This window comes from Lissotriton helveticus, chromosome 5_1 (genome assembly GCF_964261635.1).
Source record: "Lissotriton helveticus chromosome 5_1, aLisHel1.1, whole genome shotgun sequence".
Lineage (NCBI taxonomy): Eukaryota > Metazoa > Chordata > Amphibia > Caudata > Salamandridae > Lissotriton > Lissotriton helveticus.
The window spans coordinates 138,690,401-138,711,880 of record NC_136065.1 but is presented as its reverse complement, the minus strand read 5'-3'; the positions used below and the strand labels follow the sequence as shown (position 1 = coordinate 138,711,880).

The window sequence follows — 21,480 nt, the reverse complement described above, 5'->3', positions numbered from 1 at the left end:
TGACCTGATTGATTGATTGATTGATTTGTGTGTGGGTGTGTTGTGGAGGCCCATAGGTGAAAAATTAAATTAAGTAACCAAAAAACCCACAACCTTGAAAGCTATCAAGAAAAACAGTTTGGGGGACAAGAGTAGATTCTGGAACAGAGGAATGGTCCAACTGTGATCTTACACAGGTTTGTGAGGTGAGAAATAGGTTAGGGAAGGTTTCACAGCGAAATAGAAGGACGAATTGGGACAAACATATTATTTCGCATAATGCTGTGTGTCTTTTTAACTACGTCATGCTCTCTGTGTATATGGTGGAGCTCTGTATAATGGGATATCAGAGACTAATCACTGCTTCCCTTTCCTCCTCTTTCTGCTCATGACCCAGGAAGTGAAATCTTGGTGACGGAAGACTCAGGCGACAGCAGCGAACCCGCCACCGACACCAGCAGCAAGGTACAGTAGGGCTGTTTAAAGTGAAAATATATCCTTGAGGTATCTCATAAAAATGTAGCTGAGGGAGCCGAAGACGGTCTGTTGACATTTGTTGGCCGTGTGTACCTTGATTTACCAAACAGTGACTTTACCATTGATGGGCCAAGAGTTTATCTTAGGATGTTGTTGGTGCTTAAGGAACACATTGGCTTGTTTCAATATGTGTGTTTCTTATAATCTGGTCTTCTCCGGGGTAGTGTGGGAGAGGAGAAGGGAGAGGGGGCTGATTTATAGTGTTTCAGCATCTTCTATCCAGATGTTTCTAGAACATCCAAACTAGGGAGGGAAATAACACTTATCGACTGTGTATCTACGTTTCAAGATTTCAATTAATCCGAGTTCCATTTACAACCATCTGCCAGCATGGAATTCACTTGGAAACCCAGATCGAGGAGTCAAAAAAAGCCCTTTTAATGTTTCTTGCCACAACATAAATCATTGAATAATTGAGATGTGAACCATTCATCCCCAGCATAAGACCATAAAAAAAACATTTTGTAGATTAATAGTAGGGGCCCAACATAATACATACGCGTTAAAAATCTGTAGTATTTAAAGAAAGGGAAAAGCGTTAGGTAGCTTTGATTCTTCTTTAGCCTGGTGAAGCACTAACAGTAACAAGATAAAAGACCCCAAACCCACACCAGGGAATCAATTGTGCAAGTCACAGGCTGCAGTAACAGCAATTGCAATACTAACAGGTATTCATAAGGACAGGTACCCTGTCTTCATTGGGTATTATCGGCCACAGCGTAGTTTGCGTTGTTATGTGTTTGTTAGTGCTCGATCCCTCCCACTAACATCCCCAGTGGGGTGACTTACCTACTTATCTGTACAAGGTGACCTCTGGCCAGTGATGCCAAATTGTAACGTCATACATCCGGATCAGACAGGTATCTTTATGAATTACATAATACTGCTAAAAATATAAGTACATGGAACCCACTTCCTTGAACATTACTGTGAGAACCTGATTGACAGTTATATGTAACCTGTTTCCCCACTATGCGTGTATCTTTTTAGATTCTACAGAACAATAAGTTGAAAGTTAAAGGAAGATAGACTATTGAAAAGACAATAAAGCTGACAGTACAATACATATAAACACAAATATAAACGTACATGCTGCCTTAAACTATAGTACTGCAAAATAAAACTCAAGCCTTGAAAAAACTATCGTGGAGAGAAACATGTTGGCTGATCAGAAACATAAAATCACTTTGATATTGAGCTTTTGAGAAGTAATACAAACGCCTGACTTTTAAATAAGAGGCCGAACTTTGAAAAGAGTGCAGTGAGTCGTACCTGGGATGATGAAAGGCAGAAAGTGCCTCAAAGTGAAGAATACATGGGCAGTGTGACAAAGACCCAGCAGTTCGTTGCACTCCCCTTTGCCTCCAAGATTGCAGGACATTGCAAAAGCTGCCAGAGAGTCTGTATGTAAGTCAAGTTTCTGCCTAAAAGAAGTGCTCTGTCCCTGTGAAACGTGGGACCATCCTTTATGAGGGGGCCAGGAACGCCATGTAAGCATCCTTGTGCATCAGCATTTTGAGCACTTGGGATCCACATCCTTGTCCCTAAACCTTCATGGGCATCATATGGGACCATGTTCTGGTATATTTGGGAAATCGCTTCTAGGGCAGGGATGCCAGTGCCGTAGCCAGAGGTAGAGCTAGCTGCTTGCCATCAATCCCAATCCAGTGGGACATCTTGTGAGAAATGACCTGACCTGTTGCAGCGACTACTCAAAATGACTCTAAGGTCCAGCTCTGTGTTGCTGGGAGGATTTGAAGGACGAAGTGATGAAGGGGGATACGGTCCCCTATTCTCCGGTAAGAGCACATATGCTGCCGAAATAGACCCTTGGACAAGCATTTAGGGGCCTATTATGATTGCGTTTTTTCCGCATCCTCCGGGCCGGCGGAACCCACCGCCGGCCCAGAGGATACGGAAAAACCGTAGCGGACCCACCAAAGACCCACCGCCACATTAGGATGGCTGGTGGGTCCTGGTTTCCGTCCGCAGCTTTTCCGCCGCGGTTGGCTTACAACCGCGGCGGAAAAGCTCTAATATGCTGGCGGTGTCTCTCAGACACCGTCCACCATATTAGGAAGGGCTTTAAAAGATGCTTTTCCGCGGCGGGTTTTCCGCCGTGGAAAAGCATGTGTAACTTCACTGCGGGGGCCGTTGCGGGCCCCCTAGGTGAAGGGGTGGTGGGGGGTGCACATGGGGGGTACCTATGGTACCCCCCTGCATTTGTATGCAGAAATCGGCAGGCACCGCATGGTGCCTGCCGATTTCTGCATACAAATGCAATCTATGCGTTTTTACCATTGCGGCGGATGCAGCTTGAAGCCGCACCCGCCGCAATGGTAAAAATAGAGGATGTGACCGCCAGGGTGGCGATCACATCCTAATTGCACAGGAGGGAACTCCGCAGGCAATGCGGAGGTTCCCTCCTGCTCTATGGTGGCGGACGGACTCAGGTCCGTCCGCCATCATAATCGGCCCCTCTATGTGGTATGGTGGAGGTCATTTGTTTCCTCTTTTTTTGTTTGAATTGAAAACGAAGTAAAAATGTATTTTAAAAAAATGGCTCATGATACACACTGTGATGGTGGTGAAATGGAGGGTGCTCTGTTGCTAAAGCTAACTGTGCTGGAAAAAACAAAGAACAGCCTCTAGGCACAGATACCTCAAATCAAGCTAAAAGGTACATAGTACTCAGAACTACTTATCTTGCAGTGCCTAGTTTCCTCTGATAAGATCAACCCCCCCTCGGAATAAGGCCTATAAATCCTGCTAGGACATACTTGAACACAAGGGAGCAGCCAGAAAATGTAAATACACCCAACTTCGAACCAAAGCTCCTAAGCCACCAAGCAAAGGAAGGAAGTCATCGCGACCCTCCCCAGAAGAGCTCTCTTGTCTCTTCCATTCGAGCATCTATCCATTCTTCCTTCATCCACCTGCTGATATCCACCGTTTCACCTTTACAATCTGTCATTCATTAATTCTTTCATCCATAATTTGGTCTTTCGCCATTCGCTCCATCTGGAAAACCCATATCCAAACCTATCCATCCATCTCTAAAGCCATCCATCCTTCTCTCCATACACCTTTTCACTCATCCAGCCAACCTTTCAGTCATTCATCCTTTCGCTCAACCATCCATCCTTTCATTCCATTCTTTCATTCCATCTGTCCCTTTCACTGATATATCCATCCACCCTTTCATTCAGCCATCCATTCTTTCACTCATCCATCCACCCTTCTATCATCTATCCTTCCATCCATCCACTCATCCATCTATTTATCTGTTCACTCATCTGTCCATCCATTCACTGATCCATCCATCCTTTCACTCACTCACTCACCACTCAGTCATTCATCCATTCTTTCACCCATCCATCCATCCATTCACCTTCCCATTCAGTCATCACTCCATTCTTTCACTCATTTGTACACACTTTTATCCATCTATCGATCCTCCCTTTCACTCATCCATCCATTCTTTCACTCATCATCCATATACCCTTTCATCCATCATCCATTCACCCTCCCTTTCACACATCCATCCATTCTTTCATTCATCCGTCCTTTCACTCATCCATCCATCATTTCCCTCATCTATCCATCCACCCGTTCACTGCAACCATCATTTCACTCCATCCATTCATTCTTTCACTCAATCATCCATCCTTTCATCCATCCTTTCACTCACTCACCCACCCTTTCATGTTATCTAAGAGCCTTTGTCTGTCGAGCTGCAAACAGACAAGATCAATCAAGAACCCCACCCCACTCTGGCTGCTTAAGCAGAGGGTTCATGACGACCCGGCTTGAACATTCCATGCTCAGAAATGGAATGCAACGGTGACACCAAATAACTGAAACCTTAAAAAAAATTCACCCATTAATTCAACCCTGCTTTGCAAATTTAAGTCCAGAGCATGTGAGGTCTGGGCTTCTTACACCTTAAACCAGATAGGGCCGGGTGATTGAGCTGGAGAAGTGTTCGTGTGTGGTCAGGACCCTAAATGTGACCCTGAGGTAGCATTACAGACATGAAGTTCATGTGAGGTAACATTCCTTGCATAGACGTTTATTTATAACATTTCTGAAGACCACCACCTTGTCACCAGGCAAAAAAGTGCCCAGCTGCAAAATCCATTTTTGCATCTGCTAGTTTATTTATTTTATTTATTTATAATGTTTTATATAGCGCGAGCAAGATCCCGAGGGATATCAGAGCATTTTACAATAGGATGGGAGGAAGAACATAGATGCAAAATTGACATCAAGTAGGAGTAGAAAACAGGAATGATCACATATTCAGGAACATTTGCACAAAAAATGATCCATAACAAATGATAGTCCAATGGAAGTAAGAACAATGTCTTCGAGCAGGTGCGCCTAGCCCAATTTGGATAAGCATTTATTCCTAAAGAATTTTTTGGCTTCCAATTTGAACGCAGTCGTTGTAGAGATTCGGCGTACTTCCGGTGGAAGAGAGTTCCATAGCTTTGGGGCAGCGCCAGAAAAGGCTCTGTGACAAGTTCTCTTTTTCCTACGGATGAGTGGTTTCAAGAGGAAAGTCTTGGCGCTTCTTGAGGCCCTTACACCACAAGAAAGCTCCAGTTTTTACGTCAGGTACCTGGGAGTATTGAAGTGAAGGGCAGTGTGCGACAGAACGATGACCTTTAACTGAATACGTGCTACATAAGGCAACCATTTGAGAGATTTTAGGACTGGGGATATGTGCTTGTTTCGCTTAGTGCCTGTAACCAGTCTAGCCGCTGTATGCTAGTATTACTCCCATGTCTTTCAGAAACAAAATAAAGAAAGTTATACATCCTTAACAACTAGAGACAGTGTGCTACATGAAATGAACATCATACATTTCTCTACGGTAGCATGTCACAATATTAACCTGTAGAAATATTGATTACACAATATCGTGCAACTCTGCATTGTAAAAATATACATATATAAAGAAGTATACATTTTATGTTCTAACTTTACTGCTGCTTTTATTGACGATATAGTGGTAATCAATATTGCGATGTCGATATTACAATAGGTCGATATTAAGACATCCGTATCGTGACTTACCACCTTTCATTACTCACTCATCTCCTTTACTCATTCATTTCCTCACTCACAGGTTATCTCTATAGCCGGAAGTATAAAATCATAAAGATAATACACATTATGCTAGAAACAGAGAGCATCCCTTAGGAAAAATCTCTGGCTCACCCCCAAAGTCAAGGGTTTATATACATTATTTTCGCATCTGAAATTAGTAAAACTGCAGAACCGATGTGGTATGATCGAATGTGTTTCATTCATAGCAAATCAGAGCACAATGCTACACCGCGTCATATTGCCTTAGCATCTAAGCACTATCCCACTATGCGATACCATTTTGTGACGGAAGATTAATCGCGACACTTGAAAAAACACAAATAAGATTCTGCTGGACGTCGTGCTGCAGAAATAACAAACAGGGAAATGTACAGGGGGAAAACAAGGGTGACAGCCATTTTGGAAAAGATGGCTGCTAGGCCCAAATTGCGCTCTAGTTAACAAGGGTCAGGGAAACACACATTTATTTATCATAAGAAACTCATGTAAAATACAACAGTACTGTATTAGTGTGTATGGGAGTAATCGAGTGCAAAACCATATTTTGCATATTTTTAATTTTGTATAAAACAGGAATGCACAAAATCTTTCATTGAGTTTTATGTATAAAATCATTTTATATATGAACAGAACTAACATTTCTTGCACTTCATCCCCTATGATAGTGAAGAGGCTTCAAAGTTCACTATAACAGAAAGCTTTAATACAAACTTAGTTGGCAGTGTGTTGATCTTGGCCCTGTGCTTCCCTGTTAGTGGAGTGACATCTGCCACAACTACGGAGGTCCCCACATGTTCAGCCGGTTCACACTGGAGATGGCCCAGCAGTACCTGAGGGATGAAGAGCTGAGGGCGCGACACCAGACCGCCCTTCTGCGCCTCCGGGAAGAAGCCCTCAAGGAGAAGACCCTGGCAGAGCTGGCCTGGCTGGAGCACCAGAAAACGTGAGTCACTGTAACTGCTACAGGATGGAGCATTGCAAAAAGTAGGGGTGGGCGTAATTTGCGGATTTGCGTTACACAAATCTCCGCAAAATGGTAAAATCTCCGCGAACACGCAGAAATTCCACGAACACGTGGAATTGCTTGTTTGTGATGCCTTTTTCCTGTTCGCAATCGCTGTTTGCGTGCTCGAGGGGAAATATCTCACAAATACGCTTTTTGAGAACGCGAACAAGCAAATAATTTCGCGGAGTCGCAGAACGCAGAATTTTGGACAATTTTGCGTTCTCCGCGGAACACGAAAATACCCAAATTCCGCGAGCAGAACGGAATATACCGCCCAGGTCTAGCAAAAAGTGGAATGTGGGGTGAGTTCATTGAGGCTTTACAACATGGTGCATCATTGGAGCTGGCTCCATCTCGGCGAGTGGGACGTGCCTGACTGGGGAGATTGGCTGGGTAAGAAGGGAGAGGTGGTATTTTTTAACTCTGAGGGATTTACTTGGGGCTTTCTGTTTGGGTCTAAACCGCTTGCTTCCTCCACTGTTAAAAGTGATGCATGCAGGATGCAGATAGGAACTGTCTTTGTTGGAGTTATGTTGTTGTTGTATATCAGTGTTTTTTGAGCTGGTTAGGTTTGAACGGCGGTTGGTGTGGATGTTCAGTTTTGTGCCCTTTTGTTTGTCTATTGACAGAATGGAGATGTACTTTGTGTTTATCTGATGGTTACTCTCTCCTCTTGCCCTGATGCTGTGTCTTGTCATCCTACTACCAATATATGAACACACAGAAGGCCAGAGGTGATTTAACTACCAACGGTGGGGGCGACTCCCCTTCACCTAGAAATAACAACACACAACAGCCACCCTGGGTGAAGACAAAGAAAAGGGGGGGAGGAGTGTGGGGAATTCCCTTTTATAGGACAAATTCCCTCACCCACCCGTGGGTGGCATGCTCCATCATCTGGAACCGCCTTGCACTACAACCTGGTTGAAGTGCGGGCTACAACCCCCTCTCTACGAGGAAGGAGCTCAGGGATGTTTTAGTTGTAGATGACTAGAGGTATACTGAAACCTTCAGATGAGTCGCGTGTGGAGGGAGTGTGTGAAAGAAAGTGTCTGTGCAGTTAAAACTGACCAGGTTGTAGTGCGAGGAGGTTCCCGATGATAAAGCATGCCACCCAGGGTGGCTGTTTTGTGTTGTTATCCTACTACCAATGACATTCTCAGGGTCCATCTCAGGAATCAAAGGAAGCTGCCATGGGACTGAGTAGGAAACATGAAGCCTATAGAGGTGTACCACCCTTGCACCTGAACTACCTATCCTGTGTACCTACTATGGGCCAGATGTAGGAAGCCTAATTCCGGTCGGTAACGGCCGAAATTACCGAATTTCGTCTGTTACCGACCGGAATTAGGCTTTTCATATGTAGGTGGCCAAATTGCAGGATTTGGTAATTTACCGAATCGGTAACTTAAGGAATCGGTAAATTACCGAATTCTTAACATAACGATTCAGTAAATTACCGAATCCTTAATGTAGAGAGCACTCAAGTAAGTGCTTTTTACATTTAAGGATTCGTTATTTACCACCAACTATTAGTTGGTGGTAAATTCCGAATACCTTTTAAAAAGCAATTTTGTGCTTTTTATTCATGCACTATACAGGGGTGCAACAGGGTGTCAATGTGACACCCTGCCACCCTTGTAGGTCTACCCCCTATTACCGATTCGGTATTTACCAAATCGGTAATTCTCATTCACTCCTATGGGCCTCCAGGCCCATAGGAATGAATGGGGAATACCAATTCGGTAAATACCGAATCGGTATTTTACCGAATTTTACCGATTCGGTAAAATTTACCGAATCATTAGCTAAATATCATTTACCGATTCTAAAATACCGAATCGGTAAAATTCGGTATTTTAGAATCGGTAAATGATATTTACCTACATCTGGCCCTATGTGTCTGCTACAATAATAGACATGTCTTTACATGCACCTGCCAGCATCCTGTCACAGTCATTATCTACAGCTACAAAAGCACTTGGCGGCACAGTGGCCAGCTTGTGAATCTGCCAGTCACTGGTGCTTGTCGGGCAGTTGTGAAACAGAGGTTTCACCATATATGTGTATTTTTCTCCATAAGTGATAATTTGCTGGGTTTTCACTAACACTCCTAAGGCCTTTTCCGCAGTTTTCTGCACTTCTTAAAGTATGTCTAAATTAACAGATGTAAGTGGTGCGGTAAGTAGGGGAAAAGTCCCTGAAATCTCCCGGTGGCTAACAAAAATGAATGTGTCCGTCTGTAACGAAACTGGTGCTCATGTAAAGCGCTCTGATACCCGATACCGTTGGATCAAATTTGCGCTATATAAAAATACGAAAGTCACAGGACACCCCTATATAATAAAGGTGCATGGGAAAGTATCAACAGGAATCGACATTAGGGTTAAATAAATTAGATTTATGTTTGGGAAGTTAGAGAATTTAACCGAAGCCCCATTAAATTACATAATCGTAGTTGCCCTGACGATAGTCAAGCGGTGCAGTGTGGTTGGGGGCTGGCATTATGATGATTACATCCACATTTTGCACAGAACCACGAAATCAATGTGGTGAGGGAACTATGAATCATTTATCATTTTATAACGTCAACCCTACCGCAAAGTATCAGATGTTTTGCTAAGTATTTGAATCTTTGATAACTTAAAAGAACCATCAGAAAGCTTACGATGTAGTGTTAGTTGTCTACAAGGAAATAAAAAGAGAGAAACTTGCAGAGCATAGCAGCTCAGCCTCGTCAGTTCACTCACTGAATATCGGTGCTTACTACATGACTTTTTCAGAGTTGGTTCGCAAGAGGCAGACCTTTGCCAGATTTACAATTAATCAATCAATCAATCAATCAAACATTTGTAGAGCGCTCTACTCACCCGTGAGTGTCTCAAGGCGCTAGGGGGGTGGGGGAAGCAGATTTACAGGAGAATCAGTGATTATGCAGCCTTAAGGATCAGATACAAAGTTTACCAAATTATGTGGCACGGATGCAAATTATGTGACAAATCCTCAGGCAGTATTATTTTCACCAATTTCAGCTAAAAAGTTCGTGCAGATTGGATCCTTCACGGTAGGTTCCACAAAAATCCATGGAACCAGAGCCAAGAAAAAAGGGGGGTGGATCTCAAAAGTGTGATTTCCAAAGGGCTGTGTACGGTGGTGCTAACCACCCACAGTTGGGCGAAATGCCTGCCCAGGAGTTAGCCATCAAGATCGGTGAGGTCCAAAAAAAGCCACACACAAAAAAGCAAAGTTTAAAAAGGGGCATTATAGCGAGATTTGGTAATAAGGCTTTAAAATACCTTAAAAAACTCCAGAAGTTCATAGAAAAATGCAGTTACAATGCAATAATGGTTACCAAAAAAAACCCTAAAAACCACTGAATTGTGCAAGTTGTAGTTCAGTGCATCATGCAGGTCTTATGACCTCACATATTATATCGCACATTATATGTGGAATGACATCATCATAGATTACCTGGGCATTTGCAATTATGCATTTAGTGTTCAGGTTAGGGATAGAGGCAGGTAGGGTTGAAGATAGACTGTTCAAAATTGGGGGCGGGTCTAGCCATTATTTATAAAGAAGAACAACCACTCTCCCTTACCAGAAATTCTGACCAAACCTCCTTCGAATACATGGGAGCCGAACTAAAAGTTATGGGGGCCCCCTCTATTTGGCTACACAATATTTACCATCCCCCTTGTGACCCTTTGCCCTTTGTTGAGGAACTCTCTGACCTTCTGTCCCATGCCTCGATTTCCAACCCCAACAATATCTTCCCCTGCGGGGGCGTGGCTTGAACTCCGCCGAGCATGGACGCCTGAGCCCCGAGCTCCGGGCCGATCTCGGCGCTTATGCTGTCTAAGGCCTTCCCCAGCGGCGCCGACGACTCAGCGTGGTGCCTAGGGGGCGCGGAGCACCTCGGCAGCGGTTGTGTACGAGGAGAGGCCCTCGGCTGCAACGAGCCCGGAGACGAAAGAGAAGCCCCTACTGAGGCGATCGGCCATCTTGCCGGAGGCCTACCACAACTTCCGGATCCCCGGCCTCAATTTACGAGGAGCCGCCTGGAGACCCGACCCCCGCAGGCGAGTGGAAGCTGGTGCCGGCCCGGAGACGGCCCCCTGGCAAATATAGACGCGGGCGCTTTGCACTGGCGCCCGCGAACACACCGTGGCAACTGGGTAGTGGTTGCTGGCCAGGAGAGGAGGGACCCGGTGAGTGGTGCTGCGACATCATCGCACCCAGGCAGCGGCGCGACACGATTGGCGGAGGAGGACGACGCCTGGAGCAGATCCGACAGGCGCCGCTTGCTGCGAGGAGTGGCGCTGCCTTGCGGCCTGCTGGCTGAGCCGCCGGAGACGCGGCGCGGCCCGAGGCCGTGACACGGGACCCAGCCCAGGAAAAAGCTGTTAAGGAGCTGGGAGCGGTGAGTGGTGCTCGACCTGCCGGGATCACCGCTGATGGGCTGCGGGAATGGTGGCTGGCGTGCCCGCAGGCTGAGCGGGACCTGGACGGGGGTGCCCCATTCATAACCCGGTGTAGGCAACGATAGTGGCGCCTTGGTGCCTGCGCCACAGCCTCTGGACTCTGGACGGCTTCTGGGCGTCCCGTGGTAGCGGGGTTGGCCCGCGCACACGGAGTTGCCTCCACGGCTGGCCGCGCGCAGGGGAGAGTGGCTTGGGGTCGCACTGAGCCCCCCCCGGATGTGGGGTCCACCAGCCGGATTTCCCCATACTCGACGAGGAGCCATGACAGCTGCACGCCCCTGGTAGACCTCGTCGGCGGGCGCTGGGGCTGGCGAGTGGTGCCCCCATTGGAGCAGCGAGTACCAGTGGGCCTGCGACTTCACTCGGAGCGTGGGCTGGTGGCCGGACCTTCTTGCACGGGCGGCCCCCCGAGCCGCGGTCCTGGTCAATTGCCTGGACGGACCTACGGGGAGCGCGGTTCCCATTGCAGGCCGGAGCACATTGCGAGGTTGACTTTTGGTGCTTGGCACGATTGACGAGACCCGGGGCTGCACCATGGGGAAGACGCGGAAGGAAGCGGGAGCGGCACCGGCCGACCAGACTGAGGACCTGCCGGAGGTGCAAGGCCAGAGCTCGACGGACAGCCAGAATGCAGGGCTACAACAGCAGCAAATGGACCAGATCCTTAAGGCCATTGGGGACACTAGGGAGGCACTGCGGCAGGACATTGCGCAGGTATCCACACGCCTAGGCCTCCTGAAGGCGGACCATGACAAGCTCGCTGATCGGGTCAAGTCTGCGGAGCTGGTGCTGGAGACACTAGAGCTGGCCCAGAAAGCAGCGGATGCCACGATGGAGGACTTACTGCGCAGAGTGCAACACCTGGAAAGGAGAGCGGCAGATGCAGAAGGGCGCAATAGGCGCAATAACATCCGAGTGGTGGGTTTGCCCGAAAATATTGAGGGGAGCGACATGGTCTCCTATCTGGAAAAATGGCTGCGGGATGTGGTGGTCCCTGAATGCCTGACGCACTTCTACACTCTAGAGAGGGCTCACAGGGTTCCGGCCCAGCCTCCGGCTCCGGGCCGCCCTCCCCGGCCGGTGGTTGCGCGCCTGCTGCATTTCAGAGACCGGGACATCATCCTGCGACAAGCTAGGTCGGCTGGCCCGTATAAGGTGGACAACGCATCGGTGTCTCTTTTCCCCGACTACTCCCAGGAGGTCCAACGTAGTCGTTTCTCCTTCTTGGCGGTCAAGAGGGCCCTCCGTGATGAAGGAGTGCAGTACTCCTTACTGTTCCCGGCGCGCCTGAAAGTGCTGGTGGATGGAGTGGCGACGTTTTGTGACACGCCGGATGACGCTTGGCAATGGTTGGAACGGTACAGAGCGGGCAAAGATGGCGCTGGCAACTGGGCAGAGGCAACGGAGGAGCGACCAAAACCGCGCAGGAGTAGGCACAACCGGAGGCGTGTGCAGAACAGGAGGTCCCCGTCAGCGTCACAGACGGAGCTGGAGAGGCAGGCTGCCCTGCAGGCGGTGTCGGTCATCTCTGGAGTGGCGACGGAAACCCCATTAGTGGACTCGGGTTCCCGGCTGGGCTCCGATGAGGCGGACTTTGGAGGCTCTGATGGGGGTTCGGAGAAGGATCCTGGGGAGCTGCCTCAGGTTACCCCACAGACGGCTGATGGACTGATGGACGAATGATACTCAGGATGCTGAGCGAAGTACAGTAAGGGGGCATGCTCGGCCTGCGGTCTTGACACTGTGGGGGACACTGGGGGACCGCTTCTTGGGGCGCTGGGAGGAACGCTCTCTTCTGTATTGAAGGGGTAGTGTTGGGGAGTGAGAGGGCCCTGGCGGACTGAGAACTCAAATGGGTTGAGGCGCTGCTGGGGGGAGGAGGCTATCATGGGCGGGATCGGCCTATCACGGTGTGGTGGGCCTCTTGTTGGCTCCGGCCTGGCTGGTGTAGGGTCACCCTCTCTACCTCACATAGCTTGTGAGTCTCTGGTAGTTCCCAGAGTTTCCCTCATTGACGGGGGTTGGGTTTGGATGGGTAACAACTGTTTGGCGCCTGTTCTGGGGGAGGGTGGGTTGGGAGTTGGTTGGGGCTGTTACACGTTAAAGGGGGTTGTCAGTGTGCGGCTAGGATTGTGTGGGTTTGGACTCCGTTATAGGCCTATTGATGGCGGCTAAACTGGAATTGAAATGTATTACCTGGAATGTGCGGGGGCTCAACTCCATGAGGAAGCGGTATAAGGTGCATGCATATTTGGTCCGCAGGGGGGTCCAGGTGGCCTTTTTACAAGAAACACATTTAACTCAAGCAGAAGGGCAGGCGCTGCAGCGGCGATGGAGGGGGCAACTCTTCCATACCACCTATTCCGCTTATGCTAGGGGGGCGCTGGTCTGGGTGCGCGCAGGTGTCCCCTTTCAAGCCATGACGATGGTGGTGGACTCGAACGGGAGGTTTGTGGCTGTGCTGGGGCGTCTCGATGGCCGGGATGTTACGCTTTGCAGCGCCTATGTCCCAAACTCTGACCAGCCTGCGTTCTTCTCGGCGCTGTCGAGGAGGCTGGCGTCCCTGCTGGTGGGCACAATGTTTATGGGGGGGGGGACTTTAATTCGGTGGTAGACGTGGAGATTGATCGTTCCCATCCTCCGCTGGCGCAATCAGTGGTGCGCAGGGTGGCCGGGGCGCGGAAGAATTGGCAGGAAAAATGGGACCTCTTAGATGCCTGGCGGACACATCACCCCGCTGACAGGGATTATTCGTTTTACTCTGCACCCCATGACCTTCACATGCGCCTTGACACTGTTCTTTGTACTCCTGGGGCCCAGGAACTCACACGTAGCAGCGAATACCTAGCGAGGACTATCTCGGATCATAGCCCTTGCTTGCTCACGATCCTTTGGTCCAGACAGCGGCAGCCGGTTCCCACATGGAGACTGAACCCGCTGGCGCTGGAGGACCCGGTGTTTAACGCGGAGGTGCGGGAGGGCATAGAGCATTACTTTCAGGAGAACGCGGGGTCCGCGACCACCAGGGCGCATGAGTGGGACGCCTTCAAAGTGGTGGTGCGAGGTGTGTGCCTCTCGTCCACAGCGGGGGTGCGTCGGACATTGCTAGATGATATCGACCGGGAGGAGGCCTCACTGCGGCAGGCGGAGAAGGCTAGTCATATAGAGGGGGGCAGTAGGGAGGATGTGCTAGCCGCTCAGGAGCGGGTAGCCACTCAAGTTGAGAGGCTTTGCTGCCATGATTATAGAGAGTACATGGTCCAGGTGCACGCTGAGAGAGACCGGGTAGGCACGTTGTTAGCATGGCTGGCCAACCCCCATACTAGGGGTACACCGATATTATCACTGGCTACACCCGCAGGGGACCTGGTTCACTCGCAGAAAGAGATTAACGATCAGTTTCTGGCTTATTACGCGGAGCTCTACCGGAGCAGGCTGACGGTACTCCCGGATGGGTTGGATGCCTTCTTGGATGAGGCGCAGTTACCGCAGTTAGTCTCAGAACAGGGGAACGCGCTGGGCGCTGCTATATCCCTGGGGGAGATTAGAGCAGCGGTTAAGCACATGGCCAGGAAGAAGATGCCGGGGGTGACGGGCTGCCGGTGGAGTTCTACGCCTCGTACATTGACCTCCTAGCACCTCAATTACATCAGATGTATGGCGAGGCCTGGGAACTGGGCAGGCTGCCTCCATCAGCCAGAGAGGCGATCATAGTGCCGCTACTGAAGAAAGGCGGACTACCTGCCGCAAGGACGGCTTACCGTCCGCTCTCGATGCTCACTGTGGACTATAAGGTGCTGAGTAGGATCTTGGCCACGCGGCTGTCTGTGCATATGTGTACTCTGGTGCACCCAGACCAGTCGGGCTTCATTCCCACGCGGAACACCTCGACATGCATACGGCGACTGATACGGGTCATGGAAGTTGAGGTGGAAGGTCCCTCGGGCGCGGCCGTGTTGTCGGTGGATATCGAAAAAGCATTCGATAGCGTGGAGTGGTCGTATCTGTTTTGCGTGCTTCGTCGGTTCGGGTTAGGGGATGGTTTTGTCCGCTGGACGCAGCTGCTGTATGACTCCGCTACTGCCAGGGTCCGCACGGGCCGCTCAATATCTGGGGCATGCTCGGTGGAAAGAGGCACCGACAGGGTTGCTCCTTGTCCCCGCTCCTCTTTGCCTTGGCGATCGAGCCTCTGGCAGCACGAGCCCGGCAGGGACGATATTATGGGGGGGTGCTGCTGCGCGGTGATCCGCATTATATCTCCCTGTATGCCGACGACCTCTTACTATACTTGGCCGACACGGAGGCTTCGGTGCGAGGCGCACGGGCCCTCCTCCGGGAGTTTGGCGAACTGTCAGGGCTGCGTGTTAACTGGTCCAAGACCTGTTTATTCCCATTGACACCACGTTGCGCCCAGCCTACGGAGCTGGAGGGACTGCGTTGGGAATCGGAGTGCTTACCGTACCTTGGGGTCTATATTTACCACACCCACTCGTTCCTATATGAGGGGAATGTGGGCAGAGCGCTGAGGGGCATTAGAGGCAGTATGGGGTTTTTGGCGTACCCTTCCACTGTCAGTGGCTGGAGGAATAGCGCTGTTGAAGATGGTGGCCCTCCCGCGACTGCTTTATTTTTATCGCACGCTGCCGGTGTGGATTCCGATTTTCTTCTTCCGGATGCTGCGGTCCATGGTGATAGGGTTCATCTGGGGCTCCGGCAGGAGACGTGTAGCTTTGAGCACCCTGCTCAGATCGCGGGAGGAAGGAGGTCTGGCGGTACTGGATTTTGAATGGTACTATCTGGCGGCACAGCTGCAATGGCTCACGCAGGCGGTGGCACGGGAGTTTAGGGGCCCAGACGGTCCACAGGGCAGAATTATTCAGCGCCATGTCTTGTCCTTCATAGTGCTCCAGCAGATGCTCCAGCTGGACCAGCTCACTCTCGAAGAGCGTACCCTTCGCCAATGCTGGCTACGTAGCCCGAAACGGGGGGGATTTCCCACCCCATATGCCCCGGAGATCCCTTTGGGCATGTGCACTGCCCTCCCACATGGCAGGGATTGGTCATCGCTGGCCACCTGGGAGGACCGCGGGGTCCATATGATAGGGGACTTGTATAGAGATGGTACTTTGCTGCCGTTCCATGAACTACGAGACACCTTTGATTTGCCGAGGGGTGACTTTTTGCTGCATGCGGCTTTGGTATCCGGAATCCAGAAACACTGGAAGCTGGGTCTGGCAGAACCCCCCACGTCATTGGGCTGTCAATACGTCGCGATGGCCGCTGGCACCTTCAAGGCTATCACCTGCTTGTACAGGAGAATGGCATTGGATGGACCGCCGCCCCTAGATAGGTTGCGGGAGCGCTGGGAGGGAGACCTCGGCCAGCAGATACCGGAGGCGACCTGGCCTCAGCTCGTGCGACGTGCCTGGAAGGGCACGCGCAATGTTCGGTTTCAGCTAGTCCAATACTCCACCCTGCACAGGGCCTATTTGACGCCGGTTAAAATCCAGCAGGTCTTTGAAGGAGCACACTCAGTGTGTCCTCGTTGTAATGCGGAGTGTGCTGACTTTGGTCATATGTTTTGGTCAGGCGCAGGGCTCGGTACATACTGGACTGATGTTATGTCTTGCTTAAATGAGGTCACGGGACGTCAAGTTGACACAAACATGGGAGCTTGCCTCTTACTCTGGTTCCCGCACATATCAGCCACAAAAGTTACAAGTAAATTCTTTGACCTGGGGTTGATTATGGCCAAGAGAGAGCTCACAATGCACTGGAAGTCCAGGGGGGCCCCAGCTTCCTGAGATGGCGGGGGAGTTTCCGACAATGGGCAAATAGTGAAGGGACTCTCAGATTACAGCTAGCCAGACGCACTTCTAATGACAAAGCACTAGATGCGGCCAGGGCGTGGGGTGCGCTGGTGGCGGACCTTCAATCAATGATGGAAGATAGTGGGGGAGACGAGACGGATGCGCCGGCGAGTCAGACAGTGGAGACTAGGGCGGGGACTGTGAGGGTACACACGGGAGGTGCCGCCAGCTAGGCCCGCGCACCCTGGCGTATGTGAGGATTTAAGTACTCTTGTTGATAGGGAACGAAAGGCCGCTAAGGTACCATGCTATATTTTGCACATTTTCTGGATCATCAACCGGCTGAGGGCTGCGAATGTGAGTGTTTTAGAAGGAGTTGGGCGCTATTGCACAATGGTTTATGCCACTTTCTGGGAAAGACGGTAGGGGGCACACTGACAAGGGGGGTGGGGGTAGAGGGGGAGGGGGAGGGAGAATCGTAAGGTATAGGGAATGCAGCCTAATGTAGAGTTTGCCCTAGCAAGGACTATGGCGCTGAAGACCCGTTTATGATACATGGTTGTAAGATGTTTGACCAAAACTCAATAAAAATCTGTTTAAAAAAAAACAAAAAACAATATCTTCCCCTGTGACTTTAACATTCATTGGAACAACAAGACTGATCCCTCGGTTTGCTCCCTCAATGATCTCCTGTACGTTACTGACTTAACGCAACTTTTCCATGCTCCTACGCATTCCAAAGGGGCAACTCTTGATGCTATCATCACTAGCAAAGACCCGGCTTCCCTTTTGCAAATTGTCCAGATTGACTGGTCCCACCATCACCTCATTCTCTTCTCGATTAACAACACTGCGCATCTCCCTTCCCCCATACATATTAAACATAAGAAATTAACCAGGAACCTTCATTCGATTCCTCCGGATTAACTGGAGTATACAATCAAAGCAAAACTCCAACTTCCCCCTCCATCACTAAATCCTAATGACCTCACTGACCACTACAACCAAGCCATCATTGAGGTCCTAGACCAAATTGCCCCGGCCAAGTTAAAATCCCAAAAAAACATTCCCTCCAAATCCTGGTTCAAAGCTGATCTCAACAGTGAAAGACGCTCGCTCAGGATGACTGAACACACGTGGAGACATCATCCCTCCCCCTCTAATCTTGCCCTCCTCAGAAGTGCTAGGGTCAATTATAAGAAACACATCTTCAATGAAAAGGCCTCCTTCTTCCATGCCCAGCTTGACTGAGCCAAGAATAGACCCAGGGAACTATTCAACATTATCAAAAACTAAACATCTTCTGCCCCTCCCAAACCGACCTCCTCGATCGAGCGATGTGAGGAAATTGCTTCCTTTTTCTCTGAGAAAATTGCCAACATTTATCTATCCTTCCCTTTATCCCCCCCACCACTGAACTCATCTCCACTCCAAGTCCTTCCACCCAAGTCACCTCTGACTCCCTCACCCCCTCCTAACTCCATCCCTCTTCTGCACTCCGGCGTCCCCCATGAACATTTCCCTTCCTGCCCACAGCTAAAAAATAACGCATCTTGGCGTCACTTCAGCTTAGTTACCAAGCTAGATGTCCTCAACATCATCACTAAACTTAAACCCTCCTCTCACACCTTTGATCCGCTCCCCGCCAACCTCGTTCAAGATTTAAAGCACATCATTGCGCCTTATTGGACTTCATCATCAACTCTTCCTTGGCCACTGGCTGCGTGCCCGTCTCCCTCCAGCTCGGCCAAATCTCCCCCATCCTCAAAAATCCTAATGCTGACTCTAATGACCTCAACAATTTACGCCCTATCTCGAATCTGCCCCTTTTATCCAAGGCCCTCGAAAAATGCGCCTTGCTTCAACTGGACAAACACATTCACTCATTTAATCTCTTGAACACACTCCAGTCAGGCTTCCATAAGGGCTGTAGCACTGAATCTGCGATGCTCAATATTGTTGATGACATCCATTACTCCCTTTACTAAGGGGAGGCATCCCTTCTTATCCTTCTCGACCTCTCAGCTGCTTTCGACACTGTCCACCAATCTACCTTACTCAACACACTCAAGGATCGGTTTGGCTTCAATGGCCCTGTTCTCGAATGGTTCACCTCTTTCTTTCAGCACAGATCATTACAAATTAAAATCAACAACTGCCTCTCTAAACCTATGCCTGTCTCCTTGGGTGTACCCCAGGGGTCTATTCTCTCTCCTTCTCTATTTAACCTCTTTATGGAACCCCTCACCGTCATTCTAGAGCAAGCAGGTATTAACTATCACCTCTAAGCTGATGATACCCAACGTTACTATAAAATCAAATCCTTTACAGACATTCTGCACCTCAATGATACCTTGTTTAAGATTCAGCAATGGCTCCATCTTAACCACTTGAAACTCAACCCTAAAAAACGGAAATCATTCTCTTCGCCCCCAAAAACAACCAGCTCCCCATCAAATATTGGCTCTCTGACCTTAAAGCCCTCAACTGCTCCTTGTAGCTCAGTTAAATCTCTCGGAATAAGCCTTGACCAAAACATCAGCCTCTCCCCCCACTTAAAAAATGCAACTAAAAACGTTCTCTTCTCCCTTCTTCACCTAAAAAAAATCAAACCTTTTATTCCTGCTGATGACTTTAAATCTGTTGTGCAATCACTTGTCCTCTCCAAATTGGACTACGGCAACGCCTTACTCGCGGGAACACCCAAAATTCATCTAACCCCAATCCAGTCTGTCCTCAAGCTCACGGCCAGGCTTATTTTGGATTGCAAGAGGTTCGATCACATCTCCCCTATCCTCAAAAATCTCCAATGGCTTCCCATCGAAGGCAGATCCTCCTACAAGAACGCGTGCATTACACACAAAGCCTTACATCTTCAAACCCCACTTTACCTCTCACAAAAACTTCACAAGGCTGGCTGCTCTAGAGACTTGAGGAGCTCCAATTCCCTCATCCTGATCCCTCCCTTGGTTCCCAAGAAATCCACCAAATCTCGCTCTTTCTCTGGCTTCGCTTCGTCCAACTGGAACTCTCTCCCCAAGGAGTTACGTTGCAACCCTTCATATGCCAGCTTCAAAAAAAGATCTCAAGCGTCACCTACTCCACAAATACTAGGGCCCTTAACTCCGGCCTCCTTTCCGGTTCCCACAACACGCCCAGGACAGTATGACGTTTCTCACTACTTCATTCCTGAATCGCTTCCCTCGCCTCTCCCCTTCACCTATGCCCTATCCCACTTCTACTCTCTCCCTTTCAATCACTGCCTTTTCCTACATGCCTGCTCCTCCCCCCTCTCCCTCCTCGTTCTTTCCCTACCTCCTAACTTTCCCCCTCCAATCCCTTGCCTCCCACGATGACACAGATATCCTTATCCTATAATTGACCAAATGTATTGTTTATTTTTCTGTTTTTGGATTTATCATTTATCAAATTTGACTCTTTTTTGTTCTTAATACCAGTTTGTAACTTGTTTCCCACTTCCAACCCTGTAAAGCGCTCTGATACCCTTGGGTCTAGCCAGCGCTATATAAAACCGTTAAATAAATACATGAATAAGGTATGGTCAATTTGGGAGAGGATTGATGACATTTGTCAATATGAATATGTATATGAAATATATTTTAATTGTAAAGGAATTGGTTGGAGTGAATGTTAAGTTTAATAAAATGTTGATATTATTTTTCTCCTTAGTGGTTTGTTTTAAACTTGTTCATTCTAATAGAGATCTGTTGTATCCACTTGCGGGTGAGGAACAGGTTCTTGAGAGGAATATGTGCTGACAAGAAGTCAGTCGAGGGACTTCCATGGGCTTCAATTCATCAAAATACCCGGGTAGCAGAAGTGACATCACACACCATTTGACCTTTACTTTGACACACACACACACTTAAAAATTCACGCACTCTCTCAGGTTAACACACTCACCTACAAGCATGCATATAACATACATTCAAAAGCATTTTTTTACTTACCGTAACTGTCAGATAGGGTCATATTCCAGCTAATTATACTCCATACACTAATGGTGAATAACCTTATTCACTATTTGTGTAACAAAAATTTAGCAGAAAACGTGGAAAATGGAGGACGAAACACCGTCTTTAGGGTGAGCTGCTCCTGTTTTCCAGGCACTGATTTTGCCACCTCTGAGGCCAGGGTTCATATAGGCCATGCCAGGGGTAGCAAGGGACAAGCCAGGGGCGTTAGCCGCAACCGCTGGAGACCCCTAAATGACGTCCATGGTGACTTCTAGGAGATGGTGTCCCAATAGATCTTTACCGTTTTCAGTTTGTCTGCAGCATTGTGGACAACTATGGTCCAGGTGATTTGGGCCTATAATGAAAAGAAAATAGTTACCAGCTATAGAGTGGGCAACCTTGTTAAACTCCAAGAATATTCTACCACTGGATCTCTAACATCAAACTTTCTGGACGTGAAGGTTACGTATAACATTGAGCCATGCCTAGATGAAATTCGACCGGCATTAGCCAGGAAACTGTATGTGCAGTTTCGGCATGGCTGCCTTCCCCTGCGTTCCTTCACCAACAAA

The 21,480-nt window shown here is 49.0% G+C and overlaps 1 protein-coding gene across 1 annotated transcript in view; it reads left to right on the top strand.

Annotated features, from left to right (window-relative positions):
* Window positions 1-21,480, top strand: part of CCDC187 (coiled-coil domain containing 187) — a 282,400-nt gene that overhangs the window by 156,744 nt on the left and 104,176 nt on the right. Inside the window, exons 16-17 of the mRNA XM_078640350.1 lie at window positions 377-444; window positions 6,387-6,574. Coding sequence (XP_078496476.1) covers window positions 377-444; window positions 6,387-6,574 — 256 coding nt within the window. The remainder of the gene's footprint in view (window positions 1-376; window positions 445-6,386; window positions 6,575-21,480) is intronic.